At 41.3% G+C, this 18765-nt stretch overlaps 1 protein-coding gene across 2 annotated transcripts in view; it reads left to right on the top strand.

Moving 5' to 3' along the window:
* Positions 1-222: 222 nt before the first annotated feature.
* LOC138364894 (uncharacterized) overlaps positions 223-18765 on the top strand; it is a 110550-nt gene continuing 92007 nt past the window's right edge. For both annotated transcript variants that reach the window (XM_069324953.1, XM_069324952.1), the window contains exon 1: positions 223-374. In XM_069324953.1, the coding sequence (XP_069181054.1) occupies positions 355-374 (20 nt within the window). In that variant the 5' untranslated portion in view covers positions 223-354. The remainder of the gene's footprint in view (positions 375-18765) is intronic.

Genomic DNA, 18765 nt, shown 5'->3' with positions numbered 1-18765 from the left:
TCTACATTATTTTCTGCCAATAACAGTCCATTGGTATTTTGAAGATAATTCCTTGTACAGTTGCTACTTGGTCCTCCCCTTTCCCCTCCAGGCCAAACGTATTCGTCCCTTGGACTGAAAAATACGTACATGATATTCTACCACAGTCTAGAACGTTCGACTGATAACTACGTGTCAGCTACGTAGCTTATCTCCGATCTCAAGGCTGGCAGGAGAGGCAGAGCAGTCATAGCTTAGCTCTCCACAAGAGCACGTGTATCCTCTGAACCTCTACCTTTCGTACGTAACTGCCACAATCATCGTCGCTACCACTGATTGTCAAATCCAAACTTTACTTCTATAAGCATCTGCGCAATGACGAATAGCACATTCGGGTAAGCTTGATTCATTATTTCTAGAGAAACCTTTACCCCACGGTGCTTGCTTAATGAGATGTGCATGTATCTTGTCAACACCTTTCTCAGTGATTGCTTTTGTGATCTCGAATATGTTGATGGTGTTTACGGCTCATTGTTGCTGGAGACTCTCCTTGCCCCGTGGTAGTGTTCCCTCGATTATATCTTTAAGTAAAGTGTTTCCTTGCCTAGACAATATTTTGGTTAGCAAGCAAGTAACAAGCCACTTTTATTCCTTAATTCAACAGCTGTTACTTGGTCTCCAGTCTTAGGTTCAGGATTTAAGACCATGTGGGAAACCCCATTACAACTCATACTATTTTTTGGAAAGCTGTAAACTTTGCTCACTGGCTTGGAGTAAGAGTGAATAAGCCAGGCGCTGGAACGCTAACTCGGGAGTGAATTGCACGTATGGAAACCATTCTCAACGCACTACGTTCCTTTCCTGGACTTGGCCCAGTGGGTGCTTCTCTAATAGTAAACTGCGAATCTACTTCTGTCGTCAAATATTGAATTAGCTTGTTGAAGGTCATTTGCATAACCCACTGGTGGTTAGTATCTTGAATGGGCGGGTCTCTGTCCCAAGTCTTCCAACCAATGACGCTCATTTTGTATGCCGATAACTTGAGCCCTAAAATATATGATTTAGAAGATACTTGATCTAACACACTTTGTGCTTCATGCAACAGTGAGGAACCTGTGATGACTAATAATAATACTACTACTACTACTACTACTACTACTACTACTACTACTACTACTACTACTACTACTACTAATAATAATAATAATAATAATAATAATAATAATAATTCATTGTGTTGGGGACAGTCAGAGCGCATTTATATACGTTAGGCCTATAATCGAGCTATATAATCGAGTCTATAATCGAGTTACTATAAGTACTATCATATATGGAGGATAGGTTGTAACAGTGCAGTACAGCTGGCAGTACTCGCGCTACTGAAGCTATCAATGTGTTTATGTAGGTCTCCAGTGAAGCCAGTAATGTGTTTTTGTATGTCTCCAGTGTTCCACTAGAGTGTGTTTAGGACCGGCCTTTGAGCCGTGTTACTTAAGTATTATGTCATTGAAAAGGGACTGTAATTGTCAGGTTCTTACGGCCTGGGAATGACATTACGTCTGCTTCCTTGCCATAGGTGGGAAGTTGACCAGGCTCGCAATATCCCTTGTTCTCCTGAAGGACCTGTAGGAGAACAGCAGATGTTCTTGTGGAGATTGTGCTTCTGGTGCAGTGTCTTTACTTCCTTGTTTGCCTCTGATTAATTCGTGTTCTTTAAGGGACAGTCACATTCGTCGTCTGTTGTTATGCTCTCAGGAAAGGTTGTTTATTTCTCTTGCTGTTTTGTGACCCCTTTCCGAAGTTGAAATGGTGCTTCCCTTTCTGTAAATTGGACAGCAAGTCTATCAGCAACCAGCAATGGTCGATGGTAGGTCTGTGGTCAGTCTGGTCTACCTTACATGGTTTTACTTTGTCCTCATAGTTTACCAAGACTCTACGTTATGTATAGTTTAGCGCCACTCACGCCATTTTCCTTCCTTTATCCCGCTAGTAACTCGCCTTATTTCGGTTATTGTCGTGGGGAAAAACTCCAGGCAGCTATTCTCTTTTTTAAATTGACTTTAATATGATAAAGTTTTATCTTATTTATTTTCTTAGTGAGTAAGAAATTAATTGAGTGAACTGTATATACTTGTTAAAACTGCCTGAAATTATCTCACATAATTGGGGGGACAATTTGTTGCTTAAACCACTTTGAGATGGCTCCTTCTTAAACCACAAATTGTTTACCTTATAAATATAATTATATTATACCACATATGGTGGTCTAATTTATTATTATTATAGTAATAATTACTAATTTTGAATACTACTTCTACTATAACTAAAGAGGGCTTAGCTGTTCCTGTAGAAGGGGCCTGCAAAGGCTGTGTAATTGTAGCATCAAAGATGGGTGTGGCCCTGTGCCTCTGAGTGCCACGTAATGGCGGCTGGAGTCTACAAGGCTGTGTACAGCTAGGTAAATTATGTGTAAGGCTCAACTGGCTGCTCAGCTTCTTGCTATTCCAAATCACAATTACCTGTATGGGATGTAAGGAATTAATAAAAGTTCCCAAAACATATAATTACAGGTATGACATGGAATATGAGGGTGTTAAATGGTGTACACGTACTTCTTTGTTATACAAATAAATGGTGGGCTTGCTATGGGGGAACTGGTACTATTAAGGAGTAAGGGTAGTTAGAAGACATAGTTATCAAATATGGGAGAGCTAAAAGGCCCGGCCCCCAAAATAAACTGTCCACAGTAATAATAACTTGCTACTAGACCATATATGTCAGTCTAAGGGTTGATCAATACACTCCCACACAGGAAGAAGGGATACTCTGTTCTAATTTACTTATTTATTAACCCCTTAACAGCCCCCCATATACATTCACACCAATAACAATAATAATAATAACTTTACCACACTACCTTACGTTAAAAGCCTTGGTCCACATAGGCAGGATACAAGGTTTTACACTGAACACAAGCTAGGGTAAAGCTCTACTACTGAATAACTTGAAGTTAGAGTCAGCTTAGGGTAGGGGACCACGTGGTTCCAATGAGACCCCCTTTAGAATAACTAGTAATATAAACTCTAAACACACCTACTACACACAAAGTATACTACTCTACACATAGAACATGAGTATGCCAGACATGGAATAATGTACTTATCTTAAACAAGCCACAGAAATAAGGAAACGAAGAGGAAGGGTAGGAGGTTCCTGTCCACACCATGCCAGCTCAAAAAAAGATGGAGTCTCTCTCTCCATCCCCCCAGCTGGCTGCTGCCGGCAGACTGCTCAACTAATCGTACCGCAGCCCTATACCAAGTTTACTCAGGTTTACTTTACAAATGATTAGAAAGTATTAGTAAGCATAGTTGGTGCCTATGTTATTATTTAATAATCAACCCCCAGCTCAGTCTTTAACCCTTCAATTGCGCATCGCATCATATGATGCTTTGACCGACTTGCAGTAAATTGCGCATCGCATCATATGATGCTTTGGAGTACTTCGCAAGATTTAAACGACCCGCGGATACACGGGGTTCACCACACCTTCATCAGGGCTCTTGTAAACAGACGCCATTTTAAAAAAAAATCGTGGGCCAAACTCCAGGGTGTTAGGGGCCTCAGTATTGAGTGAGCTACCAAGCCTGACGCACACAGCATGAGCTCACAGCACTGTTGTTCAGCTTGTGACCACAGCATCGCCTAAAAATGCCATAATATACTTGTTCATGCTATTATGTAGCGATGATATTATTACAGAAGACCCCTGACTGTGATAAAACTGACCAGGGTTCTGATAATAGCAGGATTGTGGTGATATTTGGCGCTGTGCGCCATGGAGGGAGGAGTAATGCTGTGGGAGGGAGGATGGTGGCGTTGTCTTTTGAGTCTCCGACTGAGTATTAAGCAGTCTCCGTGGTGTAGTGGTAAGACACTCGCCTGGCGTTCTGCGAGCGCTATGTCATGGGTTCGTATCCTGGCCGGGGAGGATTTACTGGGCGCAATTTCTTAACTGTAGCCTCTGTTTAACGCACTAGTAAAATGTGTACTTGGATGAAAAAACGATTCTTCGCGGCAGGGGATCGTATTCCAGGGACCATAGGATTAAGGACTTGCCCGAAACTCTACGCGTACTAGTGGCTGTACAAGAATGTAACAACTCTTGTATATATCTCAAAAAAAAAAAAAAAAAAAAAAAAAAAAAAAGTGTGTGTGGCCACCTTTTATTGACTGCATTCACCATACCAGCTTAGTGGTTCGCTATAGTGAACACAAATGTAGATACTTATATATAACGTGTGTATAGTGTGAGATAACAGCGAGAGTAGGAAGTTGGGAGTCGCCATTTTGGTGAGGGAGGAGCGTCGTCTGCAGGACTTATCATGTTGTTTACTGATGACCACGATGGTCTTTGGGCACCATACCAGTTTACTTGTACAAGTATGGTGAATAAGACAGGTAGATATTTATATATAATATGTGTATATAGTGTAATAACACCACAAACAATATTGTTGTAGGAGAAATATTAGTGCGTCTGGCCTTGAGGGCGGCCGCCACCAGCTGACTGTGTGAGTAGCTACGTCTCTCTGCCTTTACTCACCATACAAGCTTAGATGTACAGTTATGGTGAACAAAACATGTAAATACTTATATATAACGTCTGTATATAAACCTGTGTATATAGTGTAATAACCGACAAAGTATTTGTTCACTGTTTGATGAACATAATTGAATCAACAATATGCACACCATATTTTTTAGTACAGCGATGATTCACTCATTTTATTATATAAATATATCACACTACACACTATTGAATAATATTACAGCAAAAAAACTACGAAAAATCATTCAGAGACATTGAAATAATTAGGTAATTATCTCTTTGTGGAACTCTGGCCTGACAGCTGGCGATCAACAGACCGCCTGGGACGCACGCTCAGTCAGCGCCTGATTTTTGTCACACTTCCCCGCCCTTTAGTGGGCAATATATGCCACTTACGATTTTTTTATTATTTTTCCCGTGAGCAGTGAACACAAATTAACAGGTTAGGAAGAAAAAATAATTTTTTTTTTTTTTTGGTATGCGTCTGTGGGTGTCAAATGGTATATAGCTATGCACCATTTAAGGGTTAAATGCTCTTTGAGAAACAAGAATAGTCTAACGTCTGGCAGGGAAGATACAAACAATTGCCACTCGTGATGCGCTCAACTGTACTATAAGAAAGTTTAATAACTCAATTTTGACCTCTGGTTTCCACTGAAAAACCCAGGGTCGTAACACTCCTCCCCCCTTCAGAGAGAGAGAGAGAAAAAAAATGTGACTACGAGAATAGTAGTCATATTTTTTTTTTGTAAGGGTATACAGAGAATAAAAAGGAAAATTAATGACAAAAAAAAGAATCAATCAAAAACAACAATTTCTCTGCAAGAAAAATACAAAGGAATTCTCTGAAAAAAACAAAAACACATACACAAAAAAAAAACAGGGAAGTAAATAATTTGGACATGGAATATTTAATGTCACAGGAGAACCTAAAAAAAAAAATAACTAAAGCATGACAGTTGGTAAATGGCTTCCTGTGGCCTAGATGAATGTTATTCCGGCAACCTGGACAAAGCGTCGGCCATCACGTTGAGTCGGCCCGGTAGGTGGGTAATGGAAAGATTGAAGTCCTGTAGGTACAACGCCCACCTGTGGATGCGTTTATTCTTACCCTTCATCTGAGTCAGGAAGACTAGTGGGTTATGGTACGTGTACACTTCCACTATATTACCTGTGAGGTAAACTTCGAACTTTTTACATGTTAACACTAGCGCCAACGCCTCTTTTTCTACCACTGAATAATTGTGTTGCGCCTTGTCTAATTTCACAGAGTAATAATATACTGGGTGTTCCACTTGATCATCCCCAGTTTGCAACAACACTGCACCAGCACCCGAGTCAGCCGCATCAACATGAATTTTAAACGGTCGGTCGAACCTTGGACTAGCAAGCACGAGCGGACGCTAAGATCAATTTAAAATTTTTAAATTCCTCTGCACAGTCTGATGACCACTTAAATTTAACGGCCTTCCGCAACAAGTCTGTGAGAGGAGTGGCAACACTGGAAAAGTTCTGACAAAAGCGTCGATAGTACGCACACATACCGATAAATCTTTAAACGTCCATTTTAGACTTTAGCACTGGATACTCCAGAATGGCACTGATTTTATCTTGCCAAGGTAACACTTTTCCTTGGCCCACTTCATAACCGAGGTATGTCACTGTGCCTTGGCCAAAATGACACTTTTTTGCATTTAAGGTAAGATTTGCCTTTTTCAAGATTGCGAACAACTGGCGTAACCTAGCTATGTGGTCAGCCCAATTACTGTCAAAGAGCACAATATCATCTAATACTCCCGACAATTTGGCACATTAGCGAGCAGAGAGTTCATGAGTCTCTGGAACGTGGCAGGAGCATTACGCAAGCCGAACGGTAACACTTGTTACTCAAAAACACCCTCGGGTGTCACAAACACAGTTAGTTGCTTAGCACGTTCAGTGAGTGGGATTTGATAATACCCCCTCGAGAGGTCGAATTTCGAGACGTACTTGGCGTTTCCCAGCTCGTCAATGCAGTCCTCGAGGAGGGGCAGCGGATAGGCATCCACAATGGTCACCTTGTTGAACTGCCGATAGTCGGTGCATAATCCCCAGGAGCCGTCTGGTTTGGGGACCAAAAGGCAGGGCGAGCCCCAAGAGCCCTGGCTCGGCCGGATGAGGCCGTGCTGGAGCAAGAAGTCGACCTCCTTCCGTACGATGGCCTTCTTTTCTGGACTCATCCAATAGAGTTGAAGGCGAATGGGGGTGTAGTCCGTCAACTTGACATCATGGCAATTGGCATCAGTCTGGGTCGGGACCTCCCCGAACAGACTGGAGAATTCATCAACCAACGACTGCACCTCTTCACGTTGGGCCATCTGCAAATGGGACAGTCCCTCCTCCACAGCATTCATAGAACTAGAATTATTGAGAATGAGATTAGTTGGGTTTCCAGAACAATCATCCCCTCCATCACTGGAAATGGAAACATTGGTTAGTGCAATGGGCCTGGGGCCCTGGAACTTCTTCAGCCGATTTACATGTACGAGCATTACCTGGTTACGTTTGTCAGAGTGCCTCACTTTGTACGTGAGGTCCCCAGTCTTTTCTGTCACAATGTAAGGGCCTTCGTACTTGTGGGACATAGTGTTCCCTAGTCGAGGCTTTAATACCAGGACAGGGTCGCCAGGCTGAAATACCCGTAACTTAGCCTTAGCATCGTTTCGGTCTTTCATCTTTTCTTGGGTCTTTCCAAGATACTTTAGTGCAGCCGCCTTGCAGTCCTTGAGTCTCTGGTGGTGTTGCGCAAAGAAAGTCGAACCTTCGGTTAACGTTATGTTCCCTAACAGATTCTCCTGTAACATTTGCAAGGGTCCACGAACTTTATGGCCAAAGACTAACTCAAAAGGAGAACAACCCAGTGAACTTTGTAGTCCCTCTCTAGCCGCAAACAAAACATACGGTAAATTCTCATCCCAGAAGGTGTGGGAACTCTCGCACGATGTCTTCAACATCTGCTTCAGAGTTAGATGGAAACGTTCAATTATCCCCTGACTCTGTGGATGGTATAGGCTGGAAACCTTATGAGTTATTCCACAGTCCTTACAAAATTGCTCAAAAATATCAGACTTAAAGTTAGTACCATTGTCAGTTTGCACGACCCGAGGCAGTCCAAAAGTGGAAAAAAATTGCAACATACGAGCAACAATTGTTTTTGCTCGGATGTTCCTTACAGCAAAAACCTCTGGGTAACGAGTAGTGATACACATCATCGTGATTAGGTAAATATTACCAGACTTAGTTCTAGGTAATGGTCCAACACAGTCCATTACCACATGAGAAAATGGTTCCTCTAGCACGACAATAGGCCTTAGAGGAGCTTTAGGTGGAGTCTGGTTTGGTTTCCCAACCAGTTGACAAACAATACATGCATTACAAAATTTTGCCACATCGCTTTTCAGCTTGGGCCAGAAAAAATACTTTAAAATTTTGCGATACGTAATATTAATACCTTGATGTCCCCCCATAGGATCATCATGAGCAGCTGCCAAAACTCTTTTTCTATAGCAGGTCGGCAACATAAGCTGGTGGACTACCTCCCACTCATTTGACAAGGGAGCACTCTGTGGTCTCCATTTTCTCATCAAAATGCGATCATTGTAGTAGTACCCAGTTGCTGCATCTACAATTTCCTCCATAGAGACGGCTGTCTCATGACAATCTGCAAGAGTGGGGTCAGCTTTTTGTAACTCACTCCAGGAGGCATTTAGGCCTTGGTCAGATGCCATTGGCCGAGGCTCAACAGTGTTCTCCTCCACCTCCCCACTACTCTCGGTAGATGGCGGTGGCAGGCTCTCCACAATGTCCTCGGCCACGTCATCGAGTCGGGCCATGAATGTGTCTGCGAGGTCCACTTCGAGTCGGGCCATGAATGTGTCCGCGAGGTCCACTTGGTTTTCACCACTCGGAAAGTTCCTTGTGTCCTCAGGATTTACCACCTTGGCAAGCACAGGGCTGCCCTTACATTTAAGTCCCATAGACCTGGTCACCGCGCACGCAGGGTACACAACATTATCCTCTGCGGCGGGTGGATCCAGGCAAACCTTAGGGGTAGGCAACATAATAGGCAGTCTGGAGTCCCCTACCTTATCACCTGCTAAATCATTACCAACTATTACATCAACATTAGGGAAAGGTAGGTATGAAGTGACTCCAACTGTACAAACACCCTTGTGGAAATCAGATTCCAGGGTAACCTTATGGAGGGGTGCTACTCGAGTATCACTAGTGACACCCTCGACCAGAACCACCTCTCCAGTGTCGAGAGTGTTGGCACCTTGCAACACACTCTCTAAAATTAAAGTCTGGATGGCACCGGTGTCTCGAAAGATCACCACGTCCTTCCAGGAAGAACCCTCAGACAAAAGTAGTCTCCCTTTCGATAAGAATGGGGTAAGCAAGTCTAACCAATGTGGGTTGGAGGTCTTACTCCCTAACCCTTCCGAAGGCCTCAAGCCCTGTGTCACAACTAGAGCATTGGGTCTTTTTTCTGGGTACAGTTGCCAACAACCGCTAATAGTGTGGTTTGGACATTTACAGTGACCACAAAAACGTCGGGGAGAAGAGACATTACTAACAGGATTACCCTTTGGTTCACCCTTAGGTGCCGTGGGGCTAGACACTTTAACAGGGTTAGTTATGTCTGAAACAGAAGGTGCATTAGTTAAAGGGTTAGAATGAGCTGGTCTGGACTGGCTGTGGGTATAAGTTTTGTTACTCTGTGGGGTACAATTATTTTTATTGGGCCTTTTGCCCGCCAATTGGTAGTTTTTTGCCAACTTGGCCAAATCCCCAATTTTAGAATTTACCTCTACCCTTCCTCTAATATACTGAGCTACAATGTCTGGCATACTATCTATAAACTGTTCTATTAACATACTATTCCTAAGTGCCTCGTATGTTTCGGCTTTAGCCGAGTGAATCCATTTATCAAACAATCTAATTTGATCATTAGCAAATTCAGTGAGCGGTTGGTTGTGGGTAGGCCTAAGGTTGCGATAAGCTTGGCGGTGAGCTTCAGGAGTAATTTCATATGCCCGCAAAATACGTTCCCTGACTTTATCATAATCAAAACACTCGTCGTCAGGCATGTTTATAAAAATATCTTGTGCTTAACCCCTAAGTCTTCCCTGTAGGATTTTCACCCACTCTTCCTTTGGCCAGTTCATGGACATCGCCAATCTCTGAAAATGGTTGAAAAACCTTTCAGGGTCCGACTCGGAAAATTCAGGGAAATTATGCTTTTTCTCATAATGCCTTGGGTTTGAATCCCCGACAGGTGGAGGTCCAGTGGCATTCGCTCTAATTCTAGTCTCCTCGGTTTTGAGTCTTTGCTCCTCTAATTTTATTTCTGCTAACTCTAGAGCTAATTCTCTATCCCTATGAGTTGCACTTTCTGCTTGGCTAGGCTGGCATAAAGGTGTATCACTTGCCAATAGTTCTTCATCAATACAATGTTGTAATATTTCATTCACCAAAGTCCACTTTTTATCCGCATCATTTAATTCTCTAAATTAGACTTGGTAAGTTTCTTTATCTCTACCACTGAAGGCTCCCTTGCCAGTCTCTGCATTTCAGATGACATCACTAATAATTTTAGCTCCCAGCCAAAGAAAAAATTAAAAAATAAAAATTGGAAAAAAAACAAAAATTTGCACGGCCCCTAACACAAGGCCACACTAACCTTAATCGTGAAGGGATCCAGCTGGGTGTCCAGTCAGTGCAAGAATGTCCTTTGCTAGATGAGCTGGACCCTAGGCTAGCACACAACCGTTCTGCGGAAAACAAAAAATTTTAGTTTTGGCACTCAAGAATCTAATTTTTTACACTTATAATGTTCCTCCTGGACTGGCCAACCACTTGTTATAAATATAAATGTGTGTGGGCTTGCTATGGGGGAACTGGTACTATTAAGGGGTAAGGGTAGTTAGAAGACAGAGTTATCAAATATGGGAGAGCTAAAAGGCCCGGCCCCCAAAATTAAACTGTCCACAGTAATAATAACTTGCTACTAAATCATATATGTCAGTCTAAGGGTTGATAAATGCACTCCCACACAGGAAGAAGGGATACTCTGTTCTAATTTACTTATTTATTAACCCCTTAACAGCACCCCATATACATTCACACCAATAACAATAATAATAATAACTTTACCACACTACCTTACGTTAAAAGCCTTGGTCCACATAGGCAGGATACAAGGTTTTACACTGAACACAAGCTAGGGTAAAGCTCTACTACTGAATAACTTGAAGTTAGAGTCAGCTTAGGGTAGGGAACCACGTGGTTCCAATGGGACCCCCTTTAGAATAACTAGTAATATAAACTCTAAACACACCTACTACACACAAAGTATACTACTCTACACATAGAACATGAGTATGCCAGACATGGAATAATGTACTTATCTTAAACAAGACACAGAAATAAGGAAACGAAGAGGAAGGGTAGGAGGTTCCTGTCCACACCACGCCAGCTCAGAAAAAGATGGAGTCTCTCTCTCCATCCCCCCAGCTGGCTGCTGCCGGCAGACTGCTCAACTAATCGTACCACAGCCCTATACCAAGTTTACTCAGGTTTTCTTTACAAATGATTAGAAAGTATTAGTAAGCATAGTTGGTGACTATGTTATTATTTAATAATCAACCCCCAGCTCAGTCTTTAAATGCTGTTTGAGAAACAAGAATAGTCTTACGTCTGGCAGGGAAGATACAAACAATTGCCGCTCGTGATGCGCTCAACTGTACTATAAGAAAGTTTAATAACTCAATTTTGACCTCTGGTTTCCACTGAAGAACCCAGGGTCGTAACAGTCTTATTGGGGGTTTTCCTACGACTTAACCATCTACCTAATGAGACTAAATTGTGCACAGATTTAATCTACAAATACTTGGTAAGACGGATACATTGCTGTGGTTGTTGAGAGGCTGTGTTGCTGGTTGCTCGCTTGTTGACATGTAATCTGGGTGTCTAGGGAGTTAAACCAGCTTTTGTAGCTCTGTACAGCGTGTTTTTTGTTGTTGATGTTTCGTGTAAGGTGACGCTTCCTCCCTGCATGTTCTGGAGTTCTACTTCTGAACCTAATTTTACATTAACAAGGGAGTCAAGCTATATTTTGGTGTTAATAATTATATTCAGTCTTATTGAATACTTTTTTATTCAATTTAGACACGAGACTGCTATATAAACAATATAATAATAATGTAAATATATGTGTTGTCTATGACGTCACGGAGTCACCCATTCTATGTTATTATGTGTGTCGGATTTCAGACATAATTCCGGGGGGGGGGAAGAACACAGGTCGAAGTCCCGGTAAGGACTGCGATCACTTTATTCTTCTCCTTCAGAATTATAGTGCTGCTTTAATTTGAGTTTACATTGTTGTGCTGCAGTCCTTTGGGGACGTATTTCCCGTACTGGCGTATCAGGTGCTGGAAGTCGTTGAACGTCTTCTTTTCTTGCCAGTTCTAAAGGAACTAATTTCTCTAAAGTTTTGAGAGTAGTGTTGCCTCGGTATTTTACTTTCACTATTCTCAAGATGCCCTGGCTGTCTGGATGAACAGAGACTATTTGACCTATAGGCCACTCTGAGCGTGGTCCTTCACTATCCACCAGAACTATGTCACCAGGGTTCAAGTTAATTCTGTTATAGGGGTTGTTTGCCCCATAATGATACTCCCTCAGAGCTGTAAGGTATTCTCGAGTCCATACGTCATTCCACTGACTTATCACCCCTGATAGATGTTTGAAACGTTGAACCAAATCACTCTCTTGGGCATATGAAGGATCCTCTGGTTCCTCGTCCGTAAGGGACACAAGTGTTTTGAGAGGTCTCCCATACATCAGATGAGCTGGACTTAATGGTTCACGCTGCAAAACATCATCAGAGAGGTAGGTAAGTGGTCGGTTATTAACTCGTGCTTCTATCTCTATGACTACGGTTTGGAGCTCCTGTAGGTCAATCTTTTGGCGGTGTAGGGTTTTCTGTAGAAAACGTTTCACCGTACCAATCATGCGTTCATAGAAGCCTCCGTGCCATGGTGCTCTGGGAGGTATGAATTTCCATTGGCACTGCCGTTGTTTTAGGGTTGTGCGTACCTTTGGGTGTGTCCAGATTTTCCTCAGACATGCTTCTCCTGCCACTAAGTTGGACCCATTGTCTGAGATCATTAACTTAGGACAGGATCTACGTGAAGCAAACCTGCAGAAAGCCTGTAAGAATGCTTCGGCACTCATATTGGGAGTCACTTCTAGATGGACTGCCCTTGTTGTGGCACAAGTAAAAGGACAGATATAGGCTTTTACTGTTTTTTTGTCTTTAGTGCCTGTTAGTATTAGTGCTCCTGTGAAATCTACTCCTGTAGTCTTAAAGGGACGAATATGTACCACTCGTTCCTTCGGAAGTGGAGGCGGGTCAGGATATGGACACACTCTGGCATCGTATCTCCGGCAAATAACACAGGATTTAATTATGGATTTTACTGTCTGCCTACCTTGGGGTAGCCAGTACTGTTGTCTTAAGTCCGTGAGAGTATCTAATACCCCACCATGCAGAGTGCTGTATTTATGTATATGTAACACAATTAGTTTGCTTAATATGTGGTGACGAGGGAGCAATATTGGATTTTTTGTTTCCAGATGTATGTCAGCATGCTGTAAGCGGCCTCCGCATCTTATTATGTTATAATTATCAGTGTCTAACCAGAGACCCAGATCATGTTGTAGCTTCTTAGGAACATTGTCAAATTCTGTCCCGAATGTGTCTGTTGGAAATTTCCAACACTAATACAATACTATTGTATTATAATAAATCAGTATTAAAATATACTAATTACAGTAGTTACTAAAACTTACTAACAGTAATGTTCACATAAACTAACTATTATATCTGCATATGGATACTGGAATTCTTACGAAACCATGCACCAGTATTGCGTCAGATTATATCTAGTTAAACACATTTATAGTCAGTGTGTTAGAGAATTGAATGTGATTCTCTAAAATCATCAGTATTCCGTGTGATAATTATTTATGGATAACATAACTCCCAGATAATTCTAAATCGAGAGTTTTTAGTTACAATTGTTATCAAGTAAGAAATTTACCGTCACGCGTGAATGCCATAGAGAAAACTAAAATCTTCTCCATTTCTTGTTTACCACCATGAGATGAGAAAGTAATAATATTTAAATCCCTAGAATTACAACCCAGTCTTTATTAAAGTCTTTCAGCCACAATTGCGCGAAATAATATTATTCGTGATAAATAATTTCTGTGGTGAATGCGGGGACGCGGGTTGAGGAAGGAGGGAGACGCCTTTGTGTGTGTGTGTGTGGTGTACTCGTGTTGCGGAATTGAGCAACAAAAGTCGTGGCGTCAGAGTCTGAGACACGTGACGTTGGGATTATCAGCAAGAATTACACTGGTACTCAACCCAGAATGAATAATTATTCTTCTACGTGATCTGCAGTGCTCGGTCAACTAATAACGCGTCGATATTCAGGCCAAGCTCTCAACCACGTGTACGATATTGTGGAAGTTTGAGACTGAGACGCGATACCGGCAGGCTTCAGCATAATTTGCACCTTTCGATAAGTATATAGTTCTTTTTGATGCATCATTAGAGATTGTATATGTCGTGGGCAGCCTGTCGTTATATCGAACGACTACAAAAAATCCAACGTTAGTACCGCACTAAATTTTATTTTATATTTCATGAATATTGAGATTTAAGTAGCCTAGTTCAATGCTACGTAATATCCCTTAAAATACAGCTCGTATGTGAGGAGTCAACGAGCTGTTACCTACATTCGTGTTATTCACCTCTAAGGGCTTCTACGTGGAATTCCTGAGATCACGAGGACGAGGCGTGAATGATGCCATAGAAATCGTCTTAAAGCTAAGACTTTTTTGTACACATTTAATTACTCCAATTTTTGCTAATTGTTCATGATTCTCTCAAATTGAATACTCGTCATGTACACTGGAGATAATATGGGTTTATTTAGATGATTGCTTTCTAATGCTAATAATCTTTATAATTTCTATTGGTAATCGCCTATTGATTCTTTAATATTTTGGTCACAATATTATTTACCAAACAATGAACTGGTGCACGAACCACACTAGTTCCTAGACGTATATGAAGTTCTAGCAATACTTCCCCAATGTAGGTGTTTGAGGCTTTGACTTTAGTTAATTAACCATACAGCCCATTAATTTTTTAAGTGATTATGCTTTCTAATATTTATCCATAGACACTGGTTCTTCCTTATGTTTCTAATGATCACTTTTTATTAGTTTCCCTCTTTTCTTAAAAGTGGGTGGTCCTTCGTAATTGATTTCATTAATTTAATAATTAAATAAATTGAGTCAAGCCCCAGATATCCCACAGTGTCTGTCTGAGCTCTTTTGACCCAGTACCTTAGGGCATTAGGGAATTTATGCTTGATTCCTATTTTTTTAGAAAATCAAACACTACTTGGGTGACACCTACAAGTTTGTTCAGTTCAGAGTACCGAGTAGGATCAAATACCAAAGTCCGAGATAGTTCTGGGTTCTCAGTGGGAACAGTGACATTGGTCACAATGACTTGTGGCTTTTGTGGTCGCTGATTAGCCACTGAGGTCCATTGAACCACATCTCTGCCTTTGTTAATTGCCGTAAATTCAGGCCTTGGGAGAGATAGTCTGCTGGATATCTCTTTAGTAGGTACATATCTTAGTTTATACCATGTTGACAACTCTCGTATTTCCTTAACGCGGTTACTCACGTAAGAATTTTAACTATTATTGTTTTTAACCCACTGTAGCACTGCCTCATTATCTGACCATACTACTGTTTCTTCAAAGTGGATGTGGCTTAAGGCCTTGATCAGATAATGAGCCAATCTTACACCTAGCAGTAAGGCTGTTAATTCCAGTTGTGGCAGTGATCTTTTCTTTAAAGGTGCCACTCTGGCCTTTGATGTGAGCAAATTGGCTTACCCATTTGTGATCAGGTAAGCTACTGTACCATAAGCCTTTCCTGAGGCATCACAAAATACATGTAGCTTAATTGGTTCCTTGTCATTTACTACTGTATTCCAAGGGAACTTGACAGACTCTAGGATACTTAAATCTTTCACTAACCCTTGCCATTTTTCTTGTAAGGTAGGTGTTAGAAGATCATCCCAGGCTATCTTTTGTTGCCAACATTCCTATATTATCAACTTCCCATTAATTAAGATTGGACTTCATAGTCCTAATGGGTCGAAGGGTTTGCTGACTTGTGATAGCAATTTTCTCATTGTTAAGTTAGTGGTATCTGGCTCCACCGACTTGATTGTCAGCTGATCTGTTGTCGTGTTCCATTCGACACCTAGTACCTTTGTCATCTCGGGTACTTGGTAGTCCGGAAATTCAGTTGCGATCAGTTGATTTAATTTGTCGTTGTTAGAGACCCACGACTGGAGAGGCATATTGGTTCCCATTAATTCTCGATTGGCCTCATGGTGTATGTCCAACAGTTTACTCTCACTGTTGGTTGTTCCTTGAAAATTATCCACATACAAGTTTTTACTAATTTCCGTCTTGTTCGGGCTATTGGACTTCTTCAAGTACATATCCAAGGTAGCTTGAAGCAGAAATGGTGAGGAAATGGCCCCGAACAAGATGGATGTAAACCTGTAAGTGATTAATTCACTGTTCGGATCGTTAGGATCCTTGAACCTTAGGAACTTTGTGTAGTTCCGGTCTTCTTCTTGAAGACCTACCCTAAGGAAAGCCTTGCTGATGTCGGCCGTATATGCATAAGTCCCAATACGGAACTTTAACAGCATGTCGTAAAGCCTTTGTGTCAGGCTAGGGCCAGTTTGAAGGCAGTCATTTAACGAAACACTACTCTGCCTCGTCTTAGCACTGCAATTAAATACTATCCATAGTGGGGTAGTAGCAGAAATTTTCTGTACAGGGTGGTGTGACAGGTAGTGTCCTTCCTTTGGGTTATCATTTGCGACAACTTCGATAAATTTGTCACCGAGCTGCTTCTGTATTGTTTCATGGTACAACTTCAAGTTCTCAGGTTAAATAAATAAATAAATAAATGTTTATTTAGGTAAGGTACATACATAAAGAGATTTTACAAAGTTTGTTGGATTAATAGATAGAGCTAGTACATACAATGCCTAAAGCCACTATTATGCAGAGCGTTTCGGGCAAGAAAAACATTAATGACTAAAGCTTAATACTAATGGGTAAAAAGAATAAAATGTGTTGAGAACAAATAAAAATAGAGGTAAAAGATGGGGGAACATGGCTGAAAAAGCAGCACAAATGCAATTACAAATTATTACAGACAATTACATTCAAACAGCGTTGTTTTGAAAAAACAAACAAAAAACATACATGGGTTGACAACAGAGGGGTAAGGTAGGTTACAGGGAATTTATTAGGTAGTGCTTCGTTTTTATCTTAAACTGGTTTAGAGAGGTACTGTCTTTAACATGGTTGGGAAGATCATTCCACATTCTGGGTCCCTTGATTTGAAGAGCATTTCTAGTTTGATTTAGTCGTACTCTAGGAATATCAAAACTGTATTTATTTCTGGTATGGTGCTCATGGGTTCTGTTACAAGCTTCAATGAATCTTTTGAGGTCAGGATTGGTATTACAGTTCAGCGTTTTATATATGTATAATACACATGAGAGAATGTGCAGTGACTTAACATCTAACATATTCAGAGATTTGAGTAGGGGTACCGAGTGATGTCTGGGGCTAGAGTTGGATATTGTCCTAATAGCAGCTTTGTGTTGAGTAATTAGAGGACGTAAATGATTTTGGGTAGTAGAACCCCAAGCACAAATACCATAGTTGAGATATGGATAGATGAGGGAGTAATAGAGAGTCACCAGGGCAGGACGGGGTACATAATATCTGATCTTAGAAAGAATGCCAAGAATTTATGAAACTTTCTTTGATATATTTAGAATGTGTCCCTGGAAATTCAGCTTGTGGTCTATGAGAACGCCAAGGAATTTGCCATCTAATTTGTTACAAATTTGGGTATTGTTTATTTTGAGATTTATTTGATTGGAGGATTTATTGCCAAACAGAATATAGAACGTTTTGTCAATGTTAAGGGTGAGTTTGTTGGCAGTTAGCCAAAGATGGACTTTCTCTAGCTCAGTATTTACTGTGGCATTTAGAGCAAGGGGGTCAGGACTGGAGTAAATGAAGGTTGTGTCGTCAGCAAATAGAATTGGTTTGAGGTGTTGGGAGGTGTGGTTGTCTTTGTAAGCGCAACACCTGTGATCTTAATTGGTTTTGTGCCATAAAATGGTTGACGGGTAGCTGAGGGTGATTCAGCTTCCATGGTAACCTGACCCAGTATTGATTATCTCTGTAGATAACTGAGTCCAGGTATTGTTTGTAAGTCCAGTCATCATCTGGGCTAGGTTGTTCAGGGACAATGCCGAGAGTTGCCAGGTCCCATAACTTATGTACAGGGGGATCAAGCTCATCCTCGGACATGTCTCTGAGTTGCAGTGGAGACTGGTCTCCTAGTCATGCAACCATTACTGTGTTGGCATGTTGGTGGTCTACAGGTGCAAGTTGTTTTAGCCGTAATACTGGGCCTGTTAGCAAATAGCCACCTGCAGATGGTAACACGTTCATACCGTGGTGATCTTCCTTTCCTTTAATAAACTTATGGTAGACATCTGACCCCATAAGGATTCCAATATTGGAAAGGTTGTTCGATGTGATTTTATCAGCCAAATGAATTCCCTTTTCTTCCAGGAATTTGGCTGTTGTTCCTAGACCATATACATACAGGTCTGTTGGGAATTTATCTACGACCAGTGCTTGTACCTTTCGGACATAACCTCCTAAACGTACTTTGGGTTGTACTACCCTGAAGACTCGGGCTCCTGAGTCGGTCAGGAATCCTGCTATGTTTATTCGTGTCTCCTTTACAGGTGTAAGTTTCAGTGCATCTACCAACTCCTTTGATATAAAGGTCATTTGGGATCCTTGATCAAATAATCCACGTACGGTGGCTTTGAACTTTCCATTTCTAATGATCAATTGTGCAGTAGGTAGAGCTGATTTATGATCAGACCTTGTTGAGAAGACACTTATGTCAGGTAACAC

Source organism: Procambarus clarkii, chromosome 15 (genome assembly GCF_040958095.1).
Source record: "Procambarus clarkii isolate CNS0578487 chromosome 15, FALCON_Pclarkii_2.0, whole genome shotgun sequence".
Lineage (NCBI taxonomy): Eukaryota > Metazoa > Arthropoda > Malacostraca > Decapoda > Cambaridae > Procambarus > Procambarus clarkii.
Note: the sequence above shows the minus strand (reverse complement) of the source record. Positions and strands in the feature narration are given on the sequence as shown.